Source organism: Filicampus tigris, chromosome 11 (genome assembly GCF_054856515.1).
Source record: "Filicampus tigris isolate MCC_2025a chromosome 11, RoL_Ftig_1.0, whole genome shotgun sequence".
In the NCBI taxonomy this organism is placed as follows: Eukaryota; Metazoa; Chordata; class Actinopteri; order Syngnathiformes; family Syngnathidae; genus Filicampus; species Filicampus tigris.
This window is the reverse complement of record NC_141227.1, coordinates 11,342,597-11,364,369: the sequence shown is the minus strand read 5'-3', so window position 1 is coordinate 11,364,369 and position 21,773 is coordinate 11,342,597. Positions and strand designations below refer to the sequence as shown.

The 21,773-nt window shown below is 39.5% G+C and overlaps 2 protein-coding genes and 1 long non-coding RNA gene across 5 annotated transcripts; 2 read left to right on the top strand and 1 right to left on the bottom strand.

Moving 5' to 3' along the window:
• Positions 1-1,983: 1,983 nt before the first annotated feature.
• On the bottom strand, positions 1,984-20,298 carry LOC147139733 (mechanosensitive cation channel TMEM63B-like). Of its 3 annotated transcripts, none has more exons than XM_086044449.1 (24): positions 19,877-20,298; positions 17,160-17,381; positions 16,987-17,066; positions 15,804-15,845; positions 14,112-14,202; positions 13,996-14,033; positions 13,749-13,891; positions 13,384-13,435; positions 13,185-13,293; positions 13,012-13,082; positions 12,566-12,646; positions 12,337-12,460; positions 11,090-11,223; positions 10,874-11,011; positions 10,614-10,767; positions 9,357-9,463; positions 9,168-9,254; positions 8,970-9,035; positions 8,264-8,426; positions 7,967-8,072; positions 7,656-7,823; positions 7,421-7,536; positions 7,266-7,337; positions 1,984-4,175 (listed from the first exon to the last, which is right to left on the bottom strand). In XM_086044449.1, exons 2-24 carry the CDS (start codon positions 17,355-17,357, stop codon positions 3,996-3,998), a joined length of 2,520 nt encoding a protein of 839 aa, XP_085900575.1. In that variant the 5' UTR covers positions 17,358-17,381; positions 19,877-20,298; the 3' UTR covers positions 1,984-3,995. The 3 variants fall into 3 exon arrangements, with proteins under 3 accessions (XP_085900575.1, XP_085900576.1, XP_085900577.1); XM_086044450.1 differs by having other exon boundaries at positions 1,984-4,172; XM_086044451.1 differs by lacking the exon at positions 15,804-15,845.
• On the top strand, positions 5,047-6,474 carry LOC147139734 (uncharacterized). Its single transcript, XR_015088568.1, has 3 exons — positions 5,047-5,177; positions 5,259-5,449; positions 5,897-6,474. It is a non-coding gene; the product is annotated as an uncharacterized LOC147139734 (long non-coding RNA).
• Positions 20,253-21,715, top strand: mrpl14 (mitochondrial ribosomal protein L14). Its single transcript, XM_086044453.1, has 3 exons — positions 20,253-20,574; positions 20,757-20,838; positions 21,233-21,715. The coding sequence occupies exons 1-3, from the start codon at positions 20,511-20,513 to the stop codon at positions 21,600-21,602; spliced, it is 516 nt and encodes a 171-aa protein (XP_085900579.1). The 5' UTR covers positions 20,253-20,510; the 3' UTR covers positions 21,603-21,715.
• The last annotated feature ends 58 nt before the right edge of the window (positions 21,716-21,773 follow it).

Sequence of the window (21,773 nt, the reverse complement as noted above, 5' to 3'; positions counted from 1 at the left end):
AGAGACAACATACTCTGACAGAGGCTTTTCAGCCAAAAAAAATCAACAACAGTTGTTGTAGTAGAAGTATTTTATTTTTTATAGTGTTAAATGTTTTTACATTGTATTGTTTACACTATTTGAACGACTAACTTTATTTTCAAAATATTTTGCAATTGGATGTATTGGTAGTTGTCATGTTGACATTATTTGTATTTTCTTTACATTGCTGCTTTTTTTGGTTCGACTCTCTTGACTTTTGTTCTGAAACAGTTGTAGTACAAGTGTTTTATTTTTTTTATACTGTTAAAGTTTGCATTGTGTGTATGGGGGGGTCATAAGTAAAAAGTATCGGTATCGGCCGATACTACTACCTGTATTTTTTGGTATCGGCTCGATACCAAAAATTCTCAGTATCGCCCAACCCTACTGTCCGTGACCGCCCTGCTACTGCTGAGTGCTGAGCCGGTTGCACTAGCAGGGGAAGGGGGAAAAAAAAGAACACGCAGTCGCAGTTCTTTAACTCTTTATGGAACACGCCTTGAAATGCATTTAACATTACTTAGGCTACAGCCTACAGGTCTATATAACTTGATTTTTTCCCCCTCAAATCAAACATATTTTGCGTTAGAATGTTTTTTTTTCATGCTCTCTCGATCTGGTCCTGTTACTGATGAAATGTATTTTAAAGAAGGGATTTGTAAGAAATGTATGCAATATCTCATCCGTGGTGAGAAAAGTGAAGACAATTTGAAAGAAACATGTCAAGCCAACACACATGATTGGACTTCGCGGGCCACATAAAATGATGTCACAGGCCGGATCTGGCCACCGGGGCTTGAGTTTGACACCTGTGTTTTAAATAGTGGGGGAAAAAAATACAACAGAATCAAAAGGCCCTTTTGTTAAGAAATGATGCGCCTTCTTGATCGTCAATAAATTGCTTGCAGAATTTGACTCTGGCGGTGATCCATTAAAGTGGACAATGGAAACACTGCTTCAAATCAGCATACACTTTGCAGTACAGGGATTTATATAAGTATTTTATATATCAGTGGCCTAAGTGAGAAAGGAAATCCCTTTAATACAGTTGTTTCAGGCTTCTTGGCCCTTTTCCACCACTCTACATTGTTTGAAAGTGCAGAGACTAGAAGCTACTTGAGGCAGTATCAATACTGTATCTCAATATATGTGTGTCATACAGTACATACACACACCTACAAGCAATTTAAAATGTCACAATAGTGGGAACGTACCCAACTCATGCAGATGTCAAAGCACTTTAACTTGGGCTATCACATTTCTAGGAACTTTTATATAAAATTACATTTAGGTAGCAATTCCTGTGTCCACTGGAAAGCATTAATAACCTCCCAAAGTTATGCAAGGGACACAAAGAAAAAAAGACATTGGGACAGCAACTATTACTGGATGCTTATGATGATACAGTGCATTTATAGTCCTGGTAATAGCTGGGTAAATGATTAGAGATTATTTGTGATAAAGTTGTGTGGTTAACCATCTATCTACTCTAGTGGTTAACATAATTTGCCTTACAGTTGTACGGTTTGGGGTTAGAATCAGTCTTCCTGCAATGAATCGCAGGCTTGGCAGTTAAATATTGCCACTAAATATTGAGTGCTATTCACTTGAGGTTCATTTAATAATGTCTGTTCAAATGCTTTTGCTCACTTGATAAATGGCTGGCTTCAAACAAAAGGTGCTGTTGTTTCAGAATGTTTCTAAAATTTTTGTCTAGAACGTTTGTCTCATATTGATCTTTTGATCCGAATTCCAGATGTCTTCAGTATACATCAAAAAGAAAGGACGTGACCTTGCCATTGCAATACTTTTGGAGGGGACTGTTCACAAGATTTGTTTTTTCCCCAGATAGAAACTATATTATAAAGTGACATTTTGAAATGAAGCATTTTACTAAATTTGAAATGAAGCATTTTACTAAACAATCCGAAAAGAGAAGCTGACAACTTCTATTAAAGAGGGTTTTGTTAACAAAAACTATTGTTTATTTTCCAGTGAGTCCACAGATGCATAGGAGATTAAGTAAAACATGATTCACAATGATGAGTCTATACAGAATATTTTAAAATTATTAGACATCACTAAGGCCAACAGACTGATACACATAAATATGTTCTTTTTGCAGTGACACTGCACCTGCTAGTTCAGTTAAGAAAAAAAAAAAATACTCCACATTTATGGTTGTCCAGTGAACCAAAGCTGATCGCCTATTAGCTAGCACTATTAGCTTCTTATCAAAAGTTGCAGAGGTCAGCTACATTCAAAGTTAAACAAATAGTGTTGTCAAAGAATCCCTCCAGAACCCGTTCAGACATTTCAAGACATGTGAGAGGTATACAAATGTGGAGGTATGGAACAGTCACCTTACAATCAGAAGAGAACGCCACTTGAAAATGTCAGACAATTCTTTTGTTAGTACCAACATTTTAACAACAGGTCATGCTCACTGTTGCTGTTGTGATCGGACCCTATTGGAGTTTCTATTGATCTTAGCGGCTGTTTTAATAGAGTTGTCATTGTGAATGCAATGGAGTGGGCCTGAAACATCAGTGATGGGGAAACATTTCTGATTGAGGGCCTCTTAAGGGTTATACTAAACTGAGTGGAAAAAATAATACTGCAACAATTGAACAAATGACTACCATACATTTAGAGCATGTGAATTTAAATGTTTTGGGGCCATTTGTAATGGTTCCACTCATAAATAAATGTTAAGACTTGAATTATGGGCCACATTAAATTGATCTTGCAGGCACCCCGACTCAATAATATAAACACGACAAGTTTAATGCAAAGTAAGGCCTCAATTGGGTGTGTGTGGTACATTTCACGTCAACAAATGTTACTTGGTTCAGCTTGAAGTATTGAGATGTTGAATGCATCGTTGTGACTGTTGACTGATTTTGTGATTTGTTTAACACGTTATCATAGATATTACAACATTTAATTAAAAGAATTTACAAATCGGATTTTGGAGGCTGTAACATGGCTGCGAACCACTTCTAATTCACCTAACAGGCTCTACGTGATCAAGTGCCAATACATAAATTAACAAGGACAAGACAAACTAGTCCTTATCCAGTTACCACCGTAAAATGAATGTAAATGTCAGTATCTGTGCGTAACAATGTAAACCTATGGGCAAAATAAAGATATGAAAGAAGACAACTAATGTCAAAAGAGTATCATAACAGACTGACCCACCGACCTGTCCGTCCTATTCAACTCAAAGGTCCTCTTGTAGCCGGGCCAGGAGCGGCAGTCCAACAGCAATCCCAACTGGCCGGATCGCTTCAGTGTAGTGCGAAGATATCGCTCATCAATACGCTACAAAAAACACGAAGCGTGCGAAGATATCGCTCATCTTCCACAGTGGGAATATATGTACGTATTGTAATCAATGCCCAAGGAGGTTATGTGTTAAAAGAAAATAATGCTCTTCTCTTTCAGGCTTCTATGGGCTTGCATGAGCATTGTGGAAAAATCTGCACCTCACTTGATAGCCACATTCCACAAGAAGCGTCGAGAGGAGACATTTTGGGGTGCTAGCAGAGGATTGATTATGGGGAAATCTCCACTTCATGAAGACATGCCATCGTCGGTACCATTGTGGAAAGTCAAGCTTGTTGGAGTTCGAAGTCTTCTCATTACAAGGACAAGGAGAGAAACATCACATTCCCTTCAAGACCGGGCCATAGCGGTCTTGTCTATCTTTGTTTCTTTTCACTGGGTCCATGCCCTCTGGAGGTGGATCTGAGGGCCTTTGCTGCTCATGCATTGCTTGTGCAAAATAGTCCCGGTATAACTATGTAAGAATCCTTGAGCTAGAATCCATGAAATCATTAGTAGACAACACGCATCCATTAGTTTTACGTCCCTCCATCAAAGTGAGATGCTTTGGCGAACTTGTTGGTTCACTTCCAGTTCATTCATTCAGTGCATACTTCTCAGTGAGTTTTAAATTTTCTGTTGTCTCAGTGCCGCACTTCATTATCAATGAGGCTGTCTTCTCCGGACTGGAAGTCCTCGTTCAGGCCATTTTCCACATTGATTATTTCCTCGTCCTGTGACGACCCCTGACCGTCGTCCTCGCCACTGCCCGATCCGGCCTCCTCTGAATTTGGGTCTTGCAGAACCTCAGCGATGTACATCTGCTGTTGAGAAGGAGGAAGATTAAAAATAAAATCTCTTTCTCAAAAAGCAGCTTTGCAAGGTAGCATAATTGGCAAAAAGCTTTCAGCTGATGTGCTTGTTGCATGGTCACAATCTTTTAATGTGATAGAAGGGCAATGTAACTGTCGTGGTTCTAAGTTCAGCATTGTATTAAAAATAAATGTACATTTCTACATGATTGTAAAATTATAATTTAGGTAATTTTCTATGGAGGCCACTTTTATATGGGTAACAGGGCCCCCTGCTGTTAAATTTGAGTGTTGCAAAGAGTGTCTGGGAGTGTTGAGTAGTTACGTCAGTTTGCCAACAGAGACAAAAGTGTGACGTGAGCAGGGGCATGGCGGCCACTGGGAATTTTGGGAGTTTCGTCAATTTGCGGGCCGGTCGACCTGGCAACCTCCCGCTACAGGCTACCCCAACAAAACAAAACACCAAGACTAATATTCACACCCACTAGAGCAGTTACTAATTTTTATCAGTCATCTGAGCTATAATGACACATCGGAGTTTACTCGCAGATGTTGTGATTTGGGCGAGCTTGTGCCACAAGTTATTGTAAAAAAAAAAAGCACAGTAGTGCACATCTATTTTATTGACGGGCTTCTAAAATGACTCAGAATATTTACTTACCATCTTGAAAACAGATTATAAAATATTTCCATGTACCTACCCCCTGCAATGTGCTCGCGTACCACTACTCCTGGTTGCGAATCCCCGCTCTACATTATGCAGTTACCAGTACCGGTACTCCTCCAAATTGACTGACAAATATTTGCCATGCACTCTAAGGCATCATCTCAGTGTCACAAAGCTTTATCAGAAAACCTTTCACGGCGATGTCACAGAGAACTGGGCTCTGAAGGTCTCAATGACAAACTACTTCTGAGACTTTGGAAGGAGGAGCTTCAGGACATGACGCAGAGGAATGTTACTACACAAAAAAGAATGAAAACAAAAAACAACCCATCCATAACTAAACAAAGGTAGATGTTCTTTGCTTTCATTTATGTCATTGTATTTATATCTGTTGTTCCGTTGGTCATGTGCTAACCTTTGATGTTTAGCTACAGAGAAAATAGAGAGTGAAACAAGGTGAGAAGGGTCTGATTATAGCCTGACCACCATTCTCAGGCCCCTCCTTCCCACGTGCCTGCAAACCGCAAAGCTCCACCATCAGCCTGCAAATGCCGTCATTTATTGCACACTTGGACTTGAAATCATTAGACGCTCATTTGAACACATGCAGAAAAAAACGGTAAGTGAATACTCTGAAAATAAGTTTAAAAGACTATACCAATGTACTATTATCCATCTTAGCAAAACAACTGAATGTGACTTCATTTTGCGCAACTTGTTTAAAGTTTTGTGCGTGTCTTCAAGAGCAGACTTGCATTACTTTGTACTGAAGTTTAATTTGAGCGTCGAAAGCTGCCGAAGCTATTTTTCTCACCTATGTTTAATGGCTATAAATGATCATTTTAGAACATAACCAATTGATAAATTTTTTTTGTAAGCGTATTGAATTTGTTGGCTTCGTTGGTAGTTGGAAAATCATGACCTTTTATTCAGCGTGCTCAGCAAAAGTGCTCACTTTCTACTGGCTGTAAAAATCAACAGAACTGTCAATTACTTAGTTAAATTGTTTAATCCGAAAATTGTCTGTCTGGAAATTGTCATAACTATTTTTTTTTGCCTTGCATAGATGCATCATCATTGGAGAAGACAAGCTGCGGGAAGCAGAAAAGCAATCAAGGGTCTGGATCATGAGAAAAAAATAAATCTTCGAGCTGTTCAAGTTTTTCTTTCACAATAGGAAAGACGTGTTGAACTTTTAAAAAAAAAATAAAGCTGTACTGTTAAAAATATGAACTTTTTTATATGACGCACCTGAGAGAATTTTTTAAAACTATTTATACTAAGAGTAAATCTGACTTTATGATATTTCTGTTGCTAATTAAGCTTAATGGAAGTACAATGAACTCTGATTGTGGCATTTTTTTCTTTTATGATAGGGAAGATGTTGAACTTTTGTAAAATAAATAGATAAATAACAGGACACAGGAATCCAGACTGCCCTTAAATGGTGCCATTTTGCCCCTAAAATTTAAGACAATTTTTAACCATTATTTTGCTGATTTATATTTATTTTTTTGTGATTCTTTATTAGTTATTTATTTATTATTTTATTTATTCTTTATCTTTTTTGTAAACTGGCACGCGTATCACTTTTCCAATTGTTTTATTGCAGTTTCAAATAAAGCACCTTTTTATTCACTTGGAGCAGACAGTGCTGAATTTGAAGAAATTGCTTTGTATTTTTTTTTTTTTTTTAAGAAATTGAAAAATAAGCCCCCTCATTCATAATTCTAGGTTGCAAGGGCCGAGAAATGTTTTAACTGTATATCTGATTTCTGCATTTGAAAGAGAGAATACATATTTGATGTTTGATTTTCAAACTATGTATTTATATTAGGAGTAAATTTGATTTTGACAAGCGCTGAGGTCTGCAGGGATGTGTGTGCGTGTGTGTGTTGTTAGCCACTCTCTCTTGAACAAGGTAATTGCTCTTTGAGTTTATAAATACAGTTGTATGGAGAAAAAAAAAAACAATGAAATGGGCAAATATTTTTCATTACCATCTCTTCTTAGTCTTTCACTATTTTTTTTGTACCATTTACAGCACAGGTGTCCAACTCTGGGTCCCAAATGCTATACTGCATGTTTTAGGAGTTTTCCTTCCTACACATCTAATTCATGACCAGGATCGTTATCAGGCTCCTGCAGAGCTTGCTGATGTGCTGATCACTTGAATCAAGTGTATTAGAGGGATGGAAACATCTAAAACATGCAGGATGTTGGCCCCGAGGACTGGCGTTTGACACATGTGATTTACAGGTAAAAGACACACAATTCAACAAAGAATTTGGTCAGGTTATGACCAGTCAGACCAACGTGACGCATATTTGTACTGTGGGAGGAACTCCTTTCATTACTTTTATGGAAGTCATAATATTGATTGCAGCTAAGAGACACTTATTTATACAAATATATGTATATGCCTGACTACTTACTGCAGCTTTGTTGGAGTCAGTAATGCACTCTGTACGGCCATTCTCAGTCACATCCAAATCTTGAGTTTCAATCTGAGACACAAAAAAAATACATTTAACTCAAGTTTAAAAAAAAAAAAAAATGTTGAATTGTACAAGTTGATAGGGTTTTTTACCTTGTAGTTGTGAGCGCTCAAATATTTAAAATGTCCAAAACAGACATGCGAGAGGCAGACAGTGATGGTGATGATCAAAACTATGAAAGTGAACATGGAGATTGCGGCTGAAAACCCTGAGAAAGGAATTTTGGAGGACATCTGTTAATTAGGTGCTTTAAATTACCATGGGGAAAAAAAGAATGGTCATGTGAATCATAGACATTTGTGGCCTGTAGATGGAGTGCTTTCCTACCAGAGCGCATCGTGGAGAAGAAAAGAAGCCAAAATAGACAAAGAATTGGAGCAGCCACCACTTGGTTAACAGCTCCAGAATGGATCTTCTTGTCCAGTTTGGAAGGCAGGTAAGCGTAGTACATGTTGTACCTGTCTGCAAGGTGTTTGAGCAACATGTACATCAGCCCTGTGCAGAGAAGTGGAGTATGAAGTAAGAGCAAATCCTATTAGGCTGGCTGATGAGTGAGCAAATGAAGAACAGAACCACACAATTGCATCAGGTAGCATAATCAGTAGCAGACCAGTGCAAATAAAAAAAGCAGAACTAACCAAAGGGGACGATGATTGGACAGGTGATGCTGTAGGTCATAACCACCGTGAAGACACACATCATCCAGGCATAAGCTGCTCCAAACTGGAACTCATAAGCTTGATGCTACAGAATAAGAGGATAAATAATACCACGTTTTTTATTGAGTTGTGCCTATCATATATTTGACTGTTTATTATAACCAGACATGCCATCATCGTAAGCAACACGTTTAATGTGAGAAGTATATGGTGGGTGTTGATTAAAAATCGACATTGCCAGAATACGCGGTCCAAAAAGGGATACCACATACTAACCCTCTTGACGTTCCTGCGTTCGGCTGCAGATCGAGCGAGGCAAAGGCGGATCATGTACATAAGCAGACCAGGGATCCTGAGCAGGTCCATGGCATTTCCAATGAATGCAGATGCAATGACATAGTTCACAAAGAAGGCTCCATTGTCAGGAAGGAACACGCACCTGATGTGGACACCACAGACAGATCAGAGAGCTTTTTAGTTTCCATCCAACTCCATCCACCCATTTTCTATACTGCTTACCCTCATTAGGGTCGCAGGTAACTGGAGTTCAACTGACTTTCAGATAGACGCAGGAAGTACACCCTACAGACTGTTTGCTAGACAATCATTTACACTCACATTTGAGATCTTCAATTTACCTGACATCTGTGTTTTTTTTGTTTTTTTTTTAAATGTGGGACAAAATCGTAATACCTGGAGGAAAGACTATCATCGTCGTGCCATATAGAGAATAGAAAAATATGACTAAATAAACTGCATTGTTTCAGGTAAAAATGTGGGAGTTAGGTAATTACCCCTTAATACTCAATATTCTCATTTACTTGTGCATTTTTTGTCAGGATTCAGTATACATCCTAAAATTAATGAATATGTTCCGGTGCAACATGATTATTTGAAATAATAGGATAAGTGGTTCAACACACATGTATTTCAGTGAATACGTGCAGCAAAACTCTTGTTTGTATGTACACATGCCACTTACTCAAATCTCACTTTGGCATCTGCCAAGAATCTTTTGTCAAAAAGCCACCGGAAGAAAACATCCAAACTAAAGACAGAAAAGACAACTGTTAAAACTGAAACCAACAATAAAATTACATAATTTAATACATAACGAAAAAATATAAAGTAATGTACTGTAGTACATTCTTTTGCCACTGAAAACAAAAACATACAGTACCTGCTTAGACCGAGGGAGGGCAGTAGGAGCACCATGAAGATTAGGAAAGTGTAGCATTTATGCATAGTAGTTCTGTTCTCGCCAGACCTGTAGAAACAAAAGGACGCATTATAAGTCTGGGGAAACCAAAACAAACAGGACACATATATCATCAGTATATCCTGAAATGACCTTAAGTGAAAACCTTACCGGGTCCAGTGGGCTTCAAAGAAGGCAGAGTAGTAGACAATGGTAGGAAGTAAGGCAGAGAAAGACCACAGGAGGAGGGTGGGGAAAAATTGAGTGATAATTGGATTCTGTGGGCAAAAAACAAACAACACTGAGATGTTGAGACCAATCCACGTCTAAATTGACCGTCTGATCTGAAGTCAAAGGTTAGATCTGTCGGTTTATGTTTCAGTACTGTGTTTGCCTTTTTCAAATCAATTTTCTTCAAACATTTATGGATTACTCTCCAAGGCCGCAGATATCTGAAGTCAAAAGCCAAATTTCCATACACAAATCTGTTGTCAATTCTCAGGGCTGTATATTCGTTGATGGTGCAGCTGCACTCGTGTAAAAACTGGCGCATCTTAAATTTCATGATGGTAAAAGCATCATTTTGCCTGTTTGGGAATTTGGTACCAGGATCGGGGCACACGCTGATTCTGCGCTTTGCGGACATGTGTGGTGGATGTCATCGTATTTCATTCATAAATATGATAATGGGATTTATTGAACCCTCTGAATCACTGTGGAAATCAATTAATCGAACACATTATTATAAATCAACCCTCTGGCCGCAGCACAGCTACGGGGTGGAGGTGGGGGCAGTTGGAGTTAGTGGAGGTTTACACATGGACATGAATGATCAGGTTGGAAATCTGTCTCTGAGTGCCCACTGCACAGATCTGTAATCGCACTGGCCATTTGACATTGCACTTTCTTATACCTGTAATTTGTGTGCTTCAACCTACTGCATGGATTCAGTATCTTCTTCTGCCAAGTCAAGGACTGTGGCTCTCATGCATCAATTTTAAAAGTAATGCGAGGAGCTGCTTTGAATGAGGGCAAATCATGTCAACTGTGTTCACGACCACAACGGCGCCCGATTTTAACTGGGCCGAGCTGCATACGCCTGCGGAAGTATAAAAACTGTCTAACCCGCAGTCCAGGCACACAGTTTAACCGTTCACCACACTAGACTTAGGGTGGGCACGGAAATAGAGCCCTCGGTGTTTATTTTTCCAAGCACAAGAAGATTAAAGATTTTAAAGGCTATTTTCCTGCAAATGCTAAAGGAGTCGTTACTTCATTACTTATAATTAGAGACTTACAGAGTACTATAATTCTCATACCTTTGTAAAATTTTGAAAAAAAGACCTTCACATGGATCACACTCTCATGATGGCTGAAGATGAAGTATAATGTAAAAGAACACTTAATATTCTAAACAAATTGCCTCACGTTTAGGTACTCCACTGGTTTGGTAACATTGAACTTGTCCATGGTAGAGATAATGATGGCTGGTGTTGTGAGGAAGAATAGGAGGAGGAAGAGGACACAGTTTATGATCAAGCAGCGGATCCACCACGAGAATCCTCCCACCGACAGATGTTCCCTAGGGGATAAAATATGATCTAGCAGTTAGATCAAAAGCCAGAGTGGCCAACACAGATAGTCAATTAACTGATATTGCTGATACAGTGACTTGAATTCGCACTAACCAGTAGACATTGTGTGGATCAGGGGCATAGCTCACAGTCCAGTTGTGTGTCTGGAGTTTGTCGCTGACTGCAGAGCTCTGAGGCTCTCGGCGACAGTGGCAGCCCTGACATTTGCAAGCATTGAAGTCCTTCAAGATTCTGAGATAAACCAAGAAAAACTGTTAAAGGGCATTTACATGTCCTTTTTTTATTTGTAAATAATTGTGCATTTCTTACATAGCAGTTATGGATTCATTTTGAAAGGTGACAAATGCCATTCCTAAAGGTTTCCTGTTGACCTTCTCTCTCTCCTTCCTGTAGCCATCTTTTAATTGAGCCTCCAGCTTGGTATAATAACTCACGGCCTCTTCCTGTGAGGGAGATTAACATTCGAATATGGATGAGATTTGTAGAGCGTATAAGATTGGATTTCTGAAATGAACATACAGTGGATATATAAGTCCACAAACACCTGTTCAAATGCCAGGTTTTTCGTGATGGATAAAAAAAAGAAACAACAAGAAATCATCCAAAATTTTTTTCCTCCATTAAGGGGGCACTTGGATGATCTTAACATTGGCACTTATATAATAGGTTGGCATGCAAAAATGACATCAGTACTAAAATGCCCACCTCAAAAGACTCTGTAGTGATTTAAGGGCTTTTTTGTGATTAGGTTTACAACAAATTGCCCCGCCCTCTTTGGGGGCATGGCTTATGTTATGTTTTCGGTCTCAGCTGTCTACATCACGGGAGGGAGCCAAGCGTGGTAATATTGCTCGCTCTGTCAGTTCAGTTGTCTAAAACAGCAACCGATCGCCACCAAAATGCAAATGCATATTACTACTCTTGTCCACTTCAACCTGTGAAAGTATAAAAATGTTCTGAACAATAGTTTGGATTTATTGACATAAAATGTGATCTCATCATGATCACCTCCACAAAATCAAAAATACCGTGGCGATGGCTTCTCCACTTACACAGGCTGAAGAGGACAAGAGCACGAATGCGCACACGAACCCCGACTGGTTATATTTCGGACATTTAGCGACGCTAAACTCGTGTCAACTCTCGGGAGGCAGACGGCGACTGGCAGTGGGCAAGCATGGATCTGACTCCCATTTAACGTGAGTTTGAATAGCATTGATTGCCTCTGAACAACGGCAAATGCCCAGTTATAAGACGGTCTGCAGACTGGTGCAACTACATTATCATTTCTTCTTTTTCTTTTTTCAGGTTATAGGCCGCATTAATGCTGGGATAAAAGTTACAAAATTGTTTAGTATTGCCACATGTTCGTATATCACAAAAACCTGGCATTTCAACAGGGGTGTGTAGACATAATATCCACCGTAGGTTATCAGAAAAATGATCAGAATGGCAAAAAGCTATAAACATCTCCAAAAAGGAAAAAAAAAACATTTGACTGCCAGAAAGCTTAAGCAGTGTTATTGTTTTGGGATATAAGGAAATATTCTTCTGACCTGCTCACAACCTTTGATGATGCAACAACAAAGGTGTCCACATGGCTTTGGGTTTAACATGGTGGTTATGTGCTCTTTGGCCTGCAGGTCAAGGAAGAATTTCTTGCTGCGCTCTGCCTTCTTCCTGTATCAAAACAGTAATACTTCAACACTGATGACATAACTGATATCAGGTACCTTAAATGTTTAACAAAGGATTAATCCTCATTTTACTGTGTAAACCTGGTACCTTTCAGAGTTGAGATACATCAGCCTAGCCACATTGTAACAGATGCGAGCTTCCAGCACAGCACAGTTTTCATACGCCTGCCTATTAAAACAAAAGGGAGAGAGGGAATTGCATTACAACGGGAGGAGACAACATACTTCCGAATAAATGTTGGTTGTAAGTGGGATAAGGGCCAAGCACCCCTCCTCAATAGAATAGAAATGACACATGACTTGCATGATTCTAATCATCTGGGTTCTATTACAGACGTTCATACTTATAGGCCGGCCATTGTCTCATACTGGGCACATAGTTGACGAGACCAGATTTAAGAGGAAAAGGCATGGCTCTCATACGCTAATGCAGTTAGAGAGGACATAAGCGGGCAGGAAATGAGAAGCTATACAAGACAGGTTATGAAAGATTTCACATGAAATCACACAAAGCAAATATTTGAAAGCACTTACTCAAAGTGTTGCTTTATTTCTGTTTCATCTGCATATTTGGAGAGTCCATTGACAAATAATGTTCTTTTAACCTAAGTGAATTGGGGGGAAAAAGGGTGTAAATTAAAAAAAAAAAGAATAATGATGAATAAATAAATAAAGTTTGCTTGTGGAGAAAATTTTGTGAAACCAACCAGGTCATCCTCTGCGTAGTGCATCTTGGAGGTGTGTCTTCTCATACTGCATACTGTCAGTAACAGGTAAAGGAATGCAAATATGGTGTGCAGCCACAAAAGCGCATTACTGGATAAGATAAAAGAGTTGATATCAGTGTTATGCAACACAGACTATAAATCACATTGGTACTAAAATGATTGCCCAATAATCACTCACTCTGCATCTAGATTTGCTATTGTAGTTCTTCCAAAATTATAAGCGTTATTTTCTGTAGAGAAAAAAAAAAAAAAAGATGACAATCATTTATGTGTAAGACTTCTTGTGAAATTTGTGCAGAATACAACAAATGAAAAATGTGTTAAACAGTAATGAAGAATATTGCTCATGAAGTATGTTTGTAGGAAGATGGCAAAAGACAACTTGACTGTAAATAAATGTGATATATGTGATGTATTAAGAAAGGTATGTGCAGCAGGACATGTTCTTTATGTTGCTCCAAACATTAATAAATGTCATTTCAAGAGAATTTTGTGTCACTCAAAATGGTTTCATCCTTGCGTTACAGAAAACCGTCAACTCACCAAGTAGGTTTCCTGAGAAGTTAACAGGCAAGATGATGCCAACAGAGAGCACACCCACCACTACCAACAGGCCGATAATGTGGCGCTGGAAGGACAAATAATGCACTGCGTCCTCGCCACACTTCTCCCTTATCTCATCATCCCTACAGGTAAAACACATCAGGAAAATGAGCTATCTGGTTTTAGTCCATCTGAAAAAGCACTGTAAATTTCATTTTGTTTTTTTGTTTTATAATGGCTGACTGACTTGATGCGGAAGATGGCAGTGAGCCAGGAGCAGAATCCCTAAAAAAGAGAGCAATAATATGAACGAAACGTGGCCAAACCCAATTGCCCATTCTGTAAAAGCAATAAGATTCTTACTGTGTCTCTCTGATCTATGTCTACCGAGCTGGAAACTGAGGTGAGGCGCTCATAGCGTTCAGGTGCCTCTGTTGTCAAGGCAGCGGCCGCACTGTGTGAACAAGACACAAGGCAAAGCGTTGATCTGGTATAAAAACAAAGTATTTGTGACTCAACACACTGGGACTGCCATTAGTAGAATGGGAAAGCTCATACACATACAAACACAAGCTACTTTCACACTGTATTTCCAGTAAATGGTTGCATTAGAGGCGTAACAGTAGCGCAAGGATTTATTCACCTGTCCCTTGCAGGAAATGTGTGCGCTTGCACAGACTAGAGACGGAATCACGTTTTGAGATCATGTGTTACAGTCGGCGCAACAGCAACAATAACTTTCAAAACAAGAGGGCAAGGAAAGTGAGTCTTGGATGTTGAACTTCACAACTTCTGTTAGGTTGCAAAGCGACCTCACCCCAGATGAAGCTCAGACATGAACAGGAAGCGATCCTTTTGAGTTCAGCAGAGCCAATATGCTGTCCCTTAATATGCAGTACTCTATTTAGGGATTACCAACATGCTGCCCGTGGGCATCAGGCTGCCCTCAAAGACCATTTGAGGAGCCTGCGGGTGTGTGGGTTTTTTTTTTCAAGTTCACCAGGGATCGTACATTGTGATTTCCAAGGAGTGTTGTAGAAGTGAACATTAGAACACTTGCAGGTATTTTTTAGAAATAAGCTACATGTCTTTTTTCTATCTTGTTATATCATTGTTGATAATTATTGTGAGAAGTAATGAACATGATTAGTGTCTTCACATAGATGAAGATAATTAATCAATGATAACATAGTTAAATTTGAGCAAATGTATTATTTCTTTTTAACTCATTCACTGACATTTGCACTGATAGTGTAGTGGTACACACGCCCGAGTTGTGTGCGGGCAGCGTGGGATCGATTCCCGCTCAGTGGCGGTGTCTGTGTGTGCCCTGCGACTGGCTGGCGACCAGTTCGGGGTGTAGTCTGCCTTCGCCCGTTGACGGCTGGGATAGGCTCCAGCACCTCCCTGTATAGGATAAGCAGTTTGGAAAAAGACACTGACATTTGACATTTGTCTTTTCAGTCCAGCCATTCAATCCCAGGAATTTATTTATATTTTTTCAAATGTTTTCAGATGTTAAGGTAAAAAAAAGATGCTCTGAAAATGTTTGGCAGTGAATGAGTTAAAAAGGTTGGTGACTCCTGGTCTAAGGAAATGGTCTCTGCTGGACTCAAGGTAGGTTTCTTAGAATGATTAGAAGAATGATGTCACCCTAGCGAGAAGGTCTCCTTCATTCCAACGAGAAATTACAGGGGTTGTTGATAACCCAAGTGTAGTTATCAAGGTGAAGAGGAGATGAAGTAGCATTACTAACTCTACCTAAGAGCCTTGTATGTGAGCATCATGCTGTGCGGCCCACACAGGAGGAGGCCATGCTTCAGAAATAGGTTAATACAGAGATTAGTACACACAGATCTAATTAAATACAAGGACACCCAGCAGCACAAGAATGACATTGGTAAGGAGAGGAGGGAGAATCATTTAGGACCCTGGCACTGGGACACACCTGGAGGAGAAAAACTAAACCACCAAGAAAGGGGAAACCTAAAAGTGGTAGCGAGGTTAATAACAAAAAGAAGGAGCAAAAGAAAAGGCAATACAAACAAAACATACTATTCCCGATCATCCAGACGACTGTAACGCTGATCCATCCTCCTGGTGAAAAGACAGGCAAAACATGAAGTTAAGCCGATAGGAAGCAACTCTGCTTGCTAGTACGGATGGGTTCAGAGCTACACCGGAGAAGCATTCCACACCACAAGCAAACAAATTAGCTCCTCAACACACAACACAAACACACACTCTAGCAATGAACAGATACCTAAGCGCATCGCTGTTTCTGACATTGAGCTCCACCATTGAAATATATAGTCTGCTTTTAACAAATAACATTTGACAAATGACAGCTGCCACCCCCTCCCATCTTCCCGCTATGCTACAACCCAATGATCATCTTGCACACAGCTGCAAAAATAGCGGAGGAGTAAAATCCAAATGTCCACAGCTGGGAAATTTGGGTTAAAAAGCAGCATGTTACGAGGTAAACTTTTTTTGAATCAGATTCACAAACAATGAGAATTGCCGGTAAATGTTTTAGCATAACAATAGATTTTATTTGATAATACTGCTGTTAACTTAAACGCCCTCATAAACCTCAGGTCTAATTATACCGACTCAACCAGACACCATGTGCTGCTGACCGCGACTTCTTGTCTAGGTGAAATCCTCGAGAGGTTTGCTTCAGTTAACCTAAAGATTGCTTAATTTTGCTGTGTCAACTGTGTATTCAATTGATTTTTTTTTGGCTGAGACAACAACTGACAAGGCATATGTGTCCTTTGGTGCAATGAACATACGTTCACTGTTGGTAAACACACACTTCCTGTCAGTAGCCTAATCCATGACAATGACTTGCTGTATAAAAACAGATCCTGAGTGGCTGCCTACCACACTAAGCTCAACAGAAAATGCCTCCCTGAACCCAGCAAATATCACATACTTCTATAGCAACAGTAAGGCTCTGAATAAGATGTCATTGATTGTTTTACTTAGCATTAATTCCATATTGGTTTCTCTGTCACTGATAAGCGGTACAGAAAATGGATGGATGGATAATCCCTTCCACAAATATAATGATTCGACATTTGAGGATAGTCAACAAACAAATATGCATTTAAAATGGACATTTCTTTTTTTTTTGGGGGGGGGGGTGTTGAACAGTACTCCATTACTTTTTTATGTGCATTTCTGAAGTAACCGCTAATACTTCAAACTTATCCTTTCAGACGTACCGTACCTGTCAGCATCGGTGACCAGAGCGAGACGTCCATAGTCCCACGCTACTTTTCGCAGGAAGGAGAACACGAACAGCAAGCCCTGGAAGCGCAGATTTGCAAGAAATGGATGGATTACAAAAATAATCCTTGGAGAAAAAAATATAGGATGAACATAAGTATTACAACAACTCACCAAAAAGCACATGAAGTCAAGGGCGAGAACAGTTGGTACGCCACCAAAGGGCAAGCCCTGCAGCACTGTGCTGCGAATTCGGGCCGAGTAGCAGTACTCTTTGGAGGTGGCATTGGGTGGCAGCGCTGTCGTACAGCTCTGTGAGTCAGAGCAAGCTTGCGCCCCCCAGATGGCCATCCCTAATACTAGCACTTGCATCGCTCACTGCAACATGCTGAGAATCTGCAAAAAAAGGCCCAAAATACATACCAATTATTTAGACCTTGATTTCAGATTAAAAGTTTCTGTCCTCTTTGACCAAATCTGAAGTTTGTCTTATTCGTCAGATGCCCAACTACTGACAACACATACGACATCCAAAATGTGCTTTTTTTTTTTCTCTCTTTCAAGCAGCTTTTGCTTCCCATGTTGTGTTGTTAACAAGACAACATTTACTTTGTGTTCCCTCCACAAAGTGCATGGGGCATTCCCGAGGTCAAATTCAAGCATTTTCAGACCACTGATCATCATCAAGCTTCTCATATTTCCTATTATTTAAATGAAGATGTACAAACTGAAAACTGATGGATCTCATTTTTACTTTATAAGTTACTAGTTACAACTTCCATGCATCCATCCATTATCCAAAACGCTTATCCTCACGAGGGTCGCAGAGGATGCTGAAATTCGCCATCTGGAATTCTACCAATTTTTCAGAGAAAAAATATCCTAAACATGACACAAAATATCCAAGACATGATGTTGTGACTTTGAGTGAGCATCGAAAACAGAATCGACAATTTCACTTTTTTTTCTATGCTAGGAGTTTTTTTTTTTACTTGCACAGAATTGTACCACTGAAAAGAAATACTGTATAATGACTATAGACTCGTAATGGATGATCAGGAAAATCATTTGTTTCTTGGCAGATCACTACAATATGGCTAATATAGAACAGGATTTGCAAATGAAAGTGAGCTGCACTTATTCTTCCCTACAGAGGTGGCAAAATAATTTGACTCTGTACTTGAGAAGAAAAGGGTAATTATGTTCAAACTGACTGATAAGTCAGTAAGTAAAAATAAAAAACAGAAAGAAATGTATTTAAGAGGTCAAATTAAAATTTTACTATATACAATTTTAGTAAAATACTATATATATATTACTTTTGGATAACTTGGCACAACAACAAAAACTTCTACACAGAAGAGTGTCCCCCTTTTATTAAGTTGTATAGTGGTCATACTATAGAAGATTTAAAAAAAATTCCATAAAAACAATTTGATCACTGAAAAACCTGGATACAAGATACATTTAAAGGCAGAAGCCCATGATTGTTGGCTGGAACAAAATGACACACTTTCCATAAATTATTCTTGGAGCCAATAGCACCAAATAATTATCTTAAATACAGTCATGGATGGGGAACTTGCTTCTCCGAATCTTTTGCAGCAACATCTTTAATGCTCCTTGGTACAAATTGCCTCATGTCGCAACTGCATGCGCCAATTTTTTCACTCCAAGATCTCAAGCAATCACGATCTGAAATGCAGTTGACTTTACCTCTAGTTAAGTCTTTTGTCTTGTCTCATCCGCGGAGGTTAAAAAAAAAAAGCAAAAGCCAACTTTGAAAAAAGTAAGAAGAAAAAAGTACAAACATCTGTGTTCACATTTAGGGACTAAGAGTGAATAGTTAATAAAAATAAATACTCAGATACCTGCAAAGTCTACTTGAGTACAGCAAAAGCTTACTCCGTTACTTCCCACTACTGTTACAAGCAATCACCGTTTGAGACTCACACATTTTGCATGTTTTGATAAGGGCAAAAAAACAACACTGGTCTCCCGGGGTGTGCTGGTACATGTGTTGACACAGTTGCACTCCTCTATATTTGCCCTTCTACCCACTCACTATTAGCAGCATTCGCGATGCTGAGTGTTCATCTGCCCTAACACTAAGTCGTTTATCTGCTCCATGGAATGCTGTGACATCACTGCAGCAAGATGCAGCCAGAGCCCAACAATAAACCAATAGAGACCGCAGGGTTCAAATGGTCTGATGTGAGCCCAAGGAGGACACAGCATACCCTACTGTGCCTTCAGCCACACGGCTACGCATCCTGAACGCGACGGCACACATTTTGACTGCTTAACCACCAATGTCACCATCTTTAAAGAAACTAACTAATCTACTTGACACCGCGCTTGTGGTTAGCTAGTGGAAACAACGATGTCAGGAGTTATTAGTTTCAAGTTGCATTGCTAAACTGATATGAAAGTTGCTGATTCGATATGGGTAGAATTCCTATAGAGAGTCAAACACACGACGAAAGCATAGCATATATTAGCTATAGCTGCATTACCCAATAGATCGTATCTTTACAATGTCCTCTAAGTTACATGTAATCATCAGCTGACAGACCAGAGATAATCACTGGCGTTCCTATAAGGAATTTACTATTGGTAAGTGAGTTGAGGCATTAGAATCATTATTACAATTATGTGATGTTCTTTGACCCAGCGATTGGAAGTAATAAAAATGACCACAGTCGCTTACCGAGAATAAAGTATGTAGTATTAGTTAGCCTGCTAACGCTAACAGTATCATTTTTCAGTTTACTTGTGCTGTCAAGCTACTTATTCATTCAGAAGCACCAAACGGACACTGTCCCCTCACCGCCGTTTGAAATACAGACGAATGGTTGTGAACGAGCTCAACTCCACGCCGGTAGACTTACCTTTTCGTATGCATTAACGAGTGGAGTGGTCAGCGAACTTGTCACTTCGTCAATGAGGGCTAGCAGTTAACCGTAGCGTAGACGCTAGCTATTAGCTGCTTGATGTAGCATAAGACAGTTGGAGTCTACCGAACTACATGGATTAAAAAAAAAAAGTTTAACTTCCCTCGTCACAACGCTAAGTTAAGCGACGAATGAGGTGAGCAAACAGTATACCATTAACCTATTTACAACGATGCGCTCGTCAACGCAAGTGACTATTGTATATGTTAAGACAGCCGGTTGGACAACTCTCAAGACCAACCAGTCCAGCGGGCGGAGACGCCAATCATGCTTCGAATGTGACAGCCATAGACGTATGACATCTAGAAATGGGGAACCGCTTCGCAACAGATCACTTCGACAGAGCTCTCGTGTTTGGGAAGAATCTATGCTCTATATTTCTGTGAACAGAAGCGCATGTTTATGACGTTAGCTAGAAGATTAAAAAAAGTAATCTGTATCCGACACACTAGTGTTGTTTTGTGCTATTTTTTACGTGCTCAAGCGGTTAATATGTGAATAACATTAAAACGCTAACGTATTTGCGACATTTACATTCCGTCAAGCTATTATTAAATGTAAATGTAATGAAATGTGCCTCTTGGCGCTGGGTAATGACGTCGACGATTTGACATTGCGTGGTCTGAGGAAGAACGGTAAAGGAATTCACATTTTTAACAAAACCATTGCACAGACGCTGGTGTTTTAGTTGTGTGTATTATTACTACGATTAATTCACATTAATAATGGGCCCCCTTTGTTTCTGTCTACCGTGTGACCATTAGCTAGCGACAGCATTAGCCACAGACTTTATCGTACAATTTTATGTTCCTTGTAGTCATGGCGATGTACCCGTTTGCAAGATCTGTCAGCGGGCTCCTCGCTGATACAGTGTGCTTAATTCCTCGGAGGACATTCGGGTAAGTTTTCTGGCAGTACACGGGCCACGCAGCCTACACGATGATTGTGTGTTTCATAGATGCTGAAAAGTTGCTTAACAAGCAACAAATTATTTTGAACATTGGCACACTATTAATTTTATTCCCATGTGTTTATGTACATTTATGTACGTGGTGTACATGCAAAATAGATGCATTTTGCCCTGTGGTCTGTCAATCACATTTTATGAAATCTCATAACCTCTAAATCACAAACTTGAAACAAATTTTCTAATTCGCTACGTTACTATACAAATACATTTTGTACTCAGATTACATTATTCTCTTTAATTAATGGCAAAGTTATCTTATTCATACCCAGCCGTTAATATGACTATTGAATGAGAATCATGACAAAATTAAACTGTCTCTTCAGTGTGTCCGCAGCTGCAGCTGCCATCCAGAAAATGACCAGGGTGCGAGTGGTGGATAACAGCTCTCTTGGAAATACACCTTACCACCGGCCTCCAAGAGTGATCCATGTGTACACCAAGAACGGCGTTGGAAAAGTTGGTGACAAAGTGCTGCTGGCCATTAAAGGACAGAAGAAGGCAGCACTAATTGTTGGTCACAAAATGCCTGGACAACGTATGAATCCACGCTTTGATTCAAATAATGTCGTTCTGCTCGAGGAGAATGGGAACCCAACAGGAACAAGGATTAAGGTTCCCATACCCACCCATTTGCGTAAAAGAATGGAGGGGGACTACTCAAAGGTGCTGGCAATTGCTAGTTCTTTTGTTTGATTGGACTCCTCCACTTTGCTGTCACTGTCAATTACATTATTGTATGTAATAGGCTCAAGTTTCTGTTTGACAGTCATCTTTTTGCTTACAATAAATACAACCTTTACTTCAAATGCATGGTATATGGTCTGTTTAACAAGAAAATGTGGGATAACTTAATGTTATGAACAC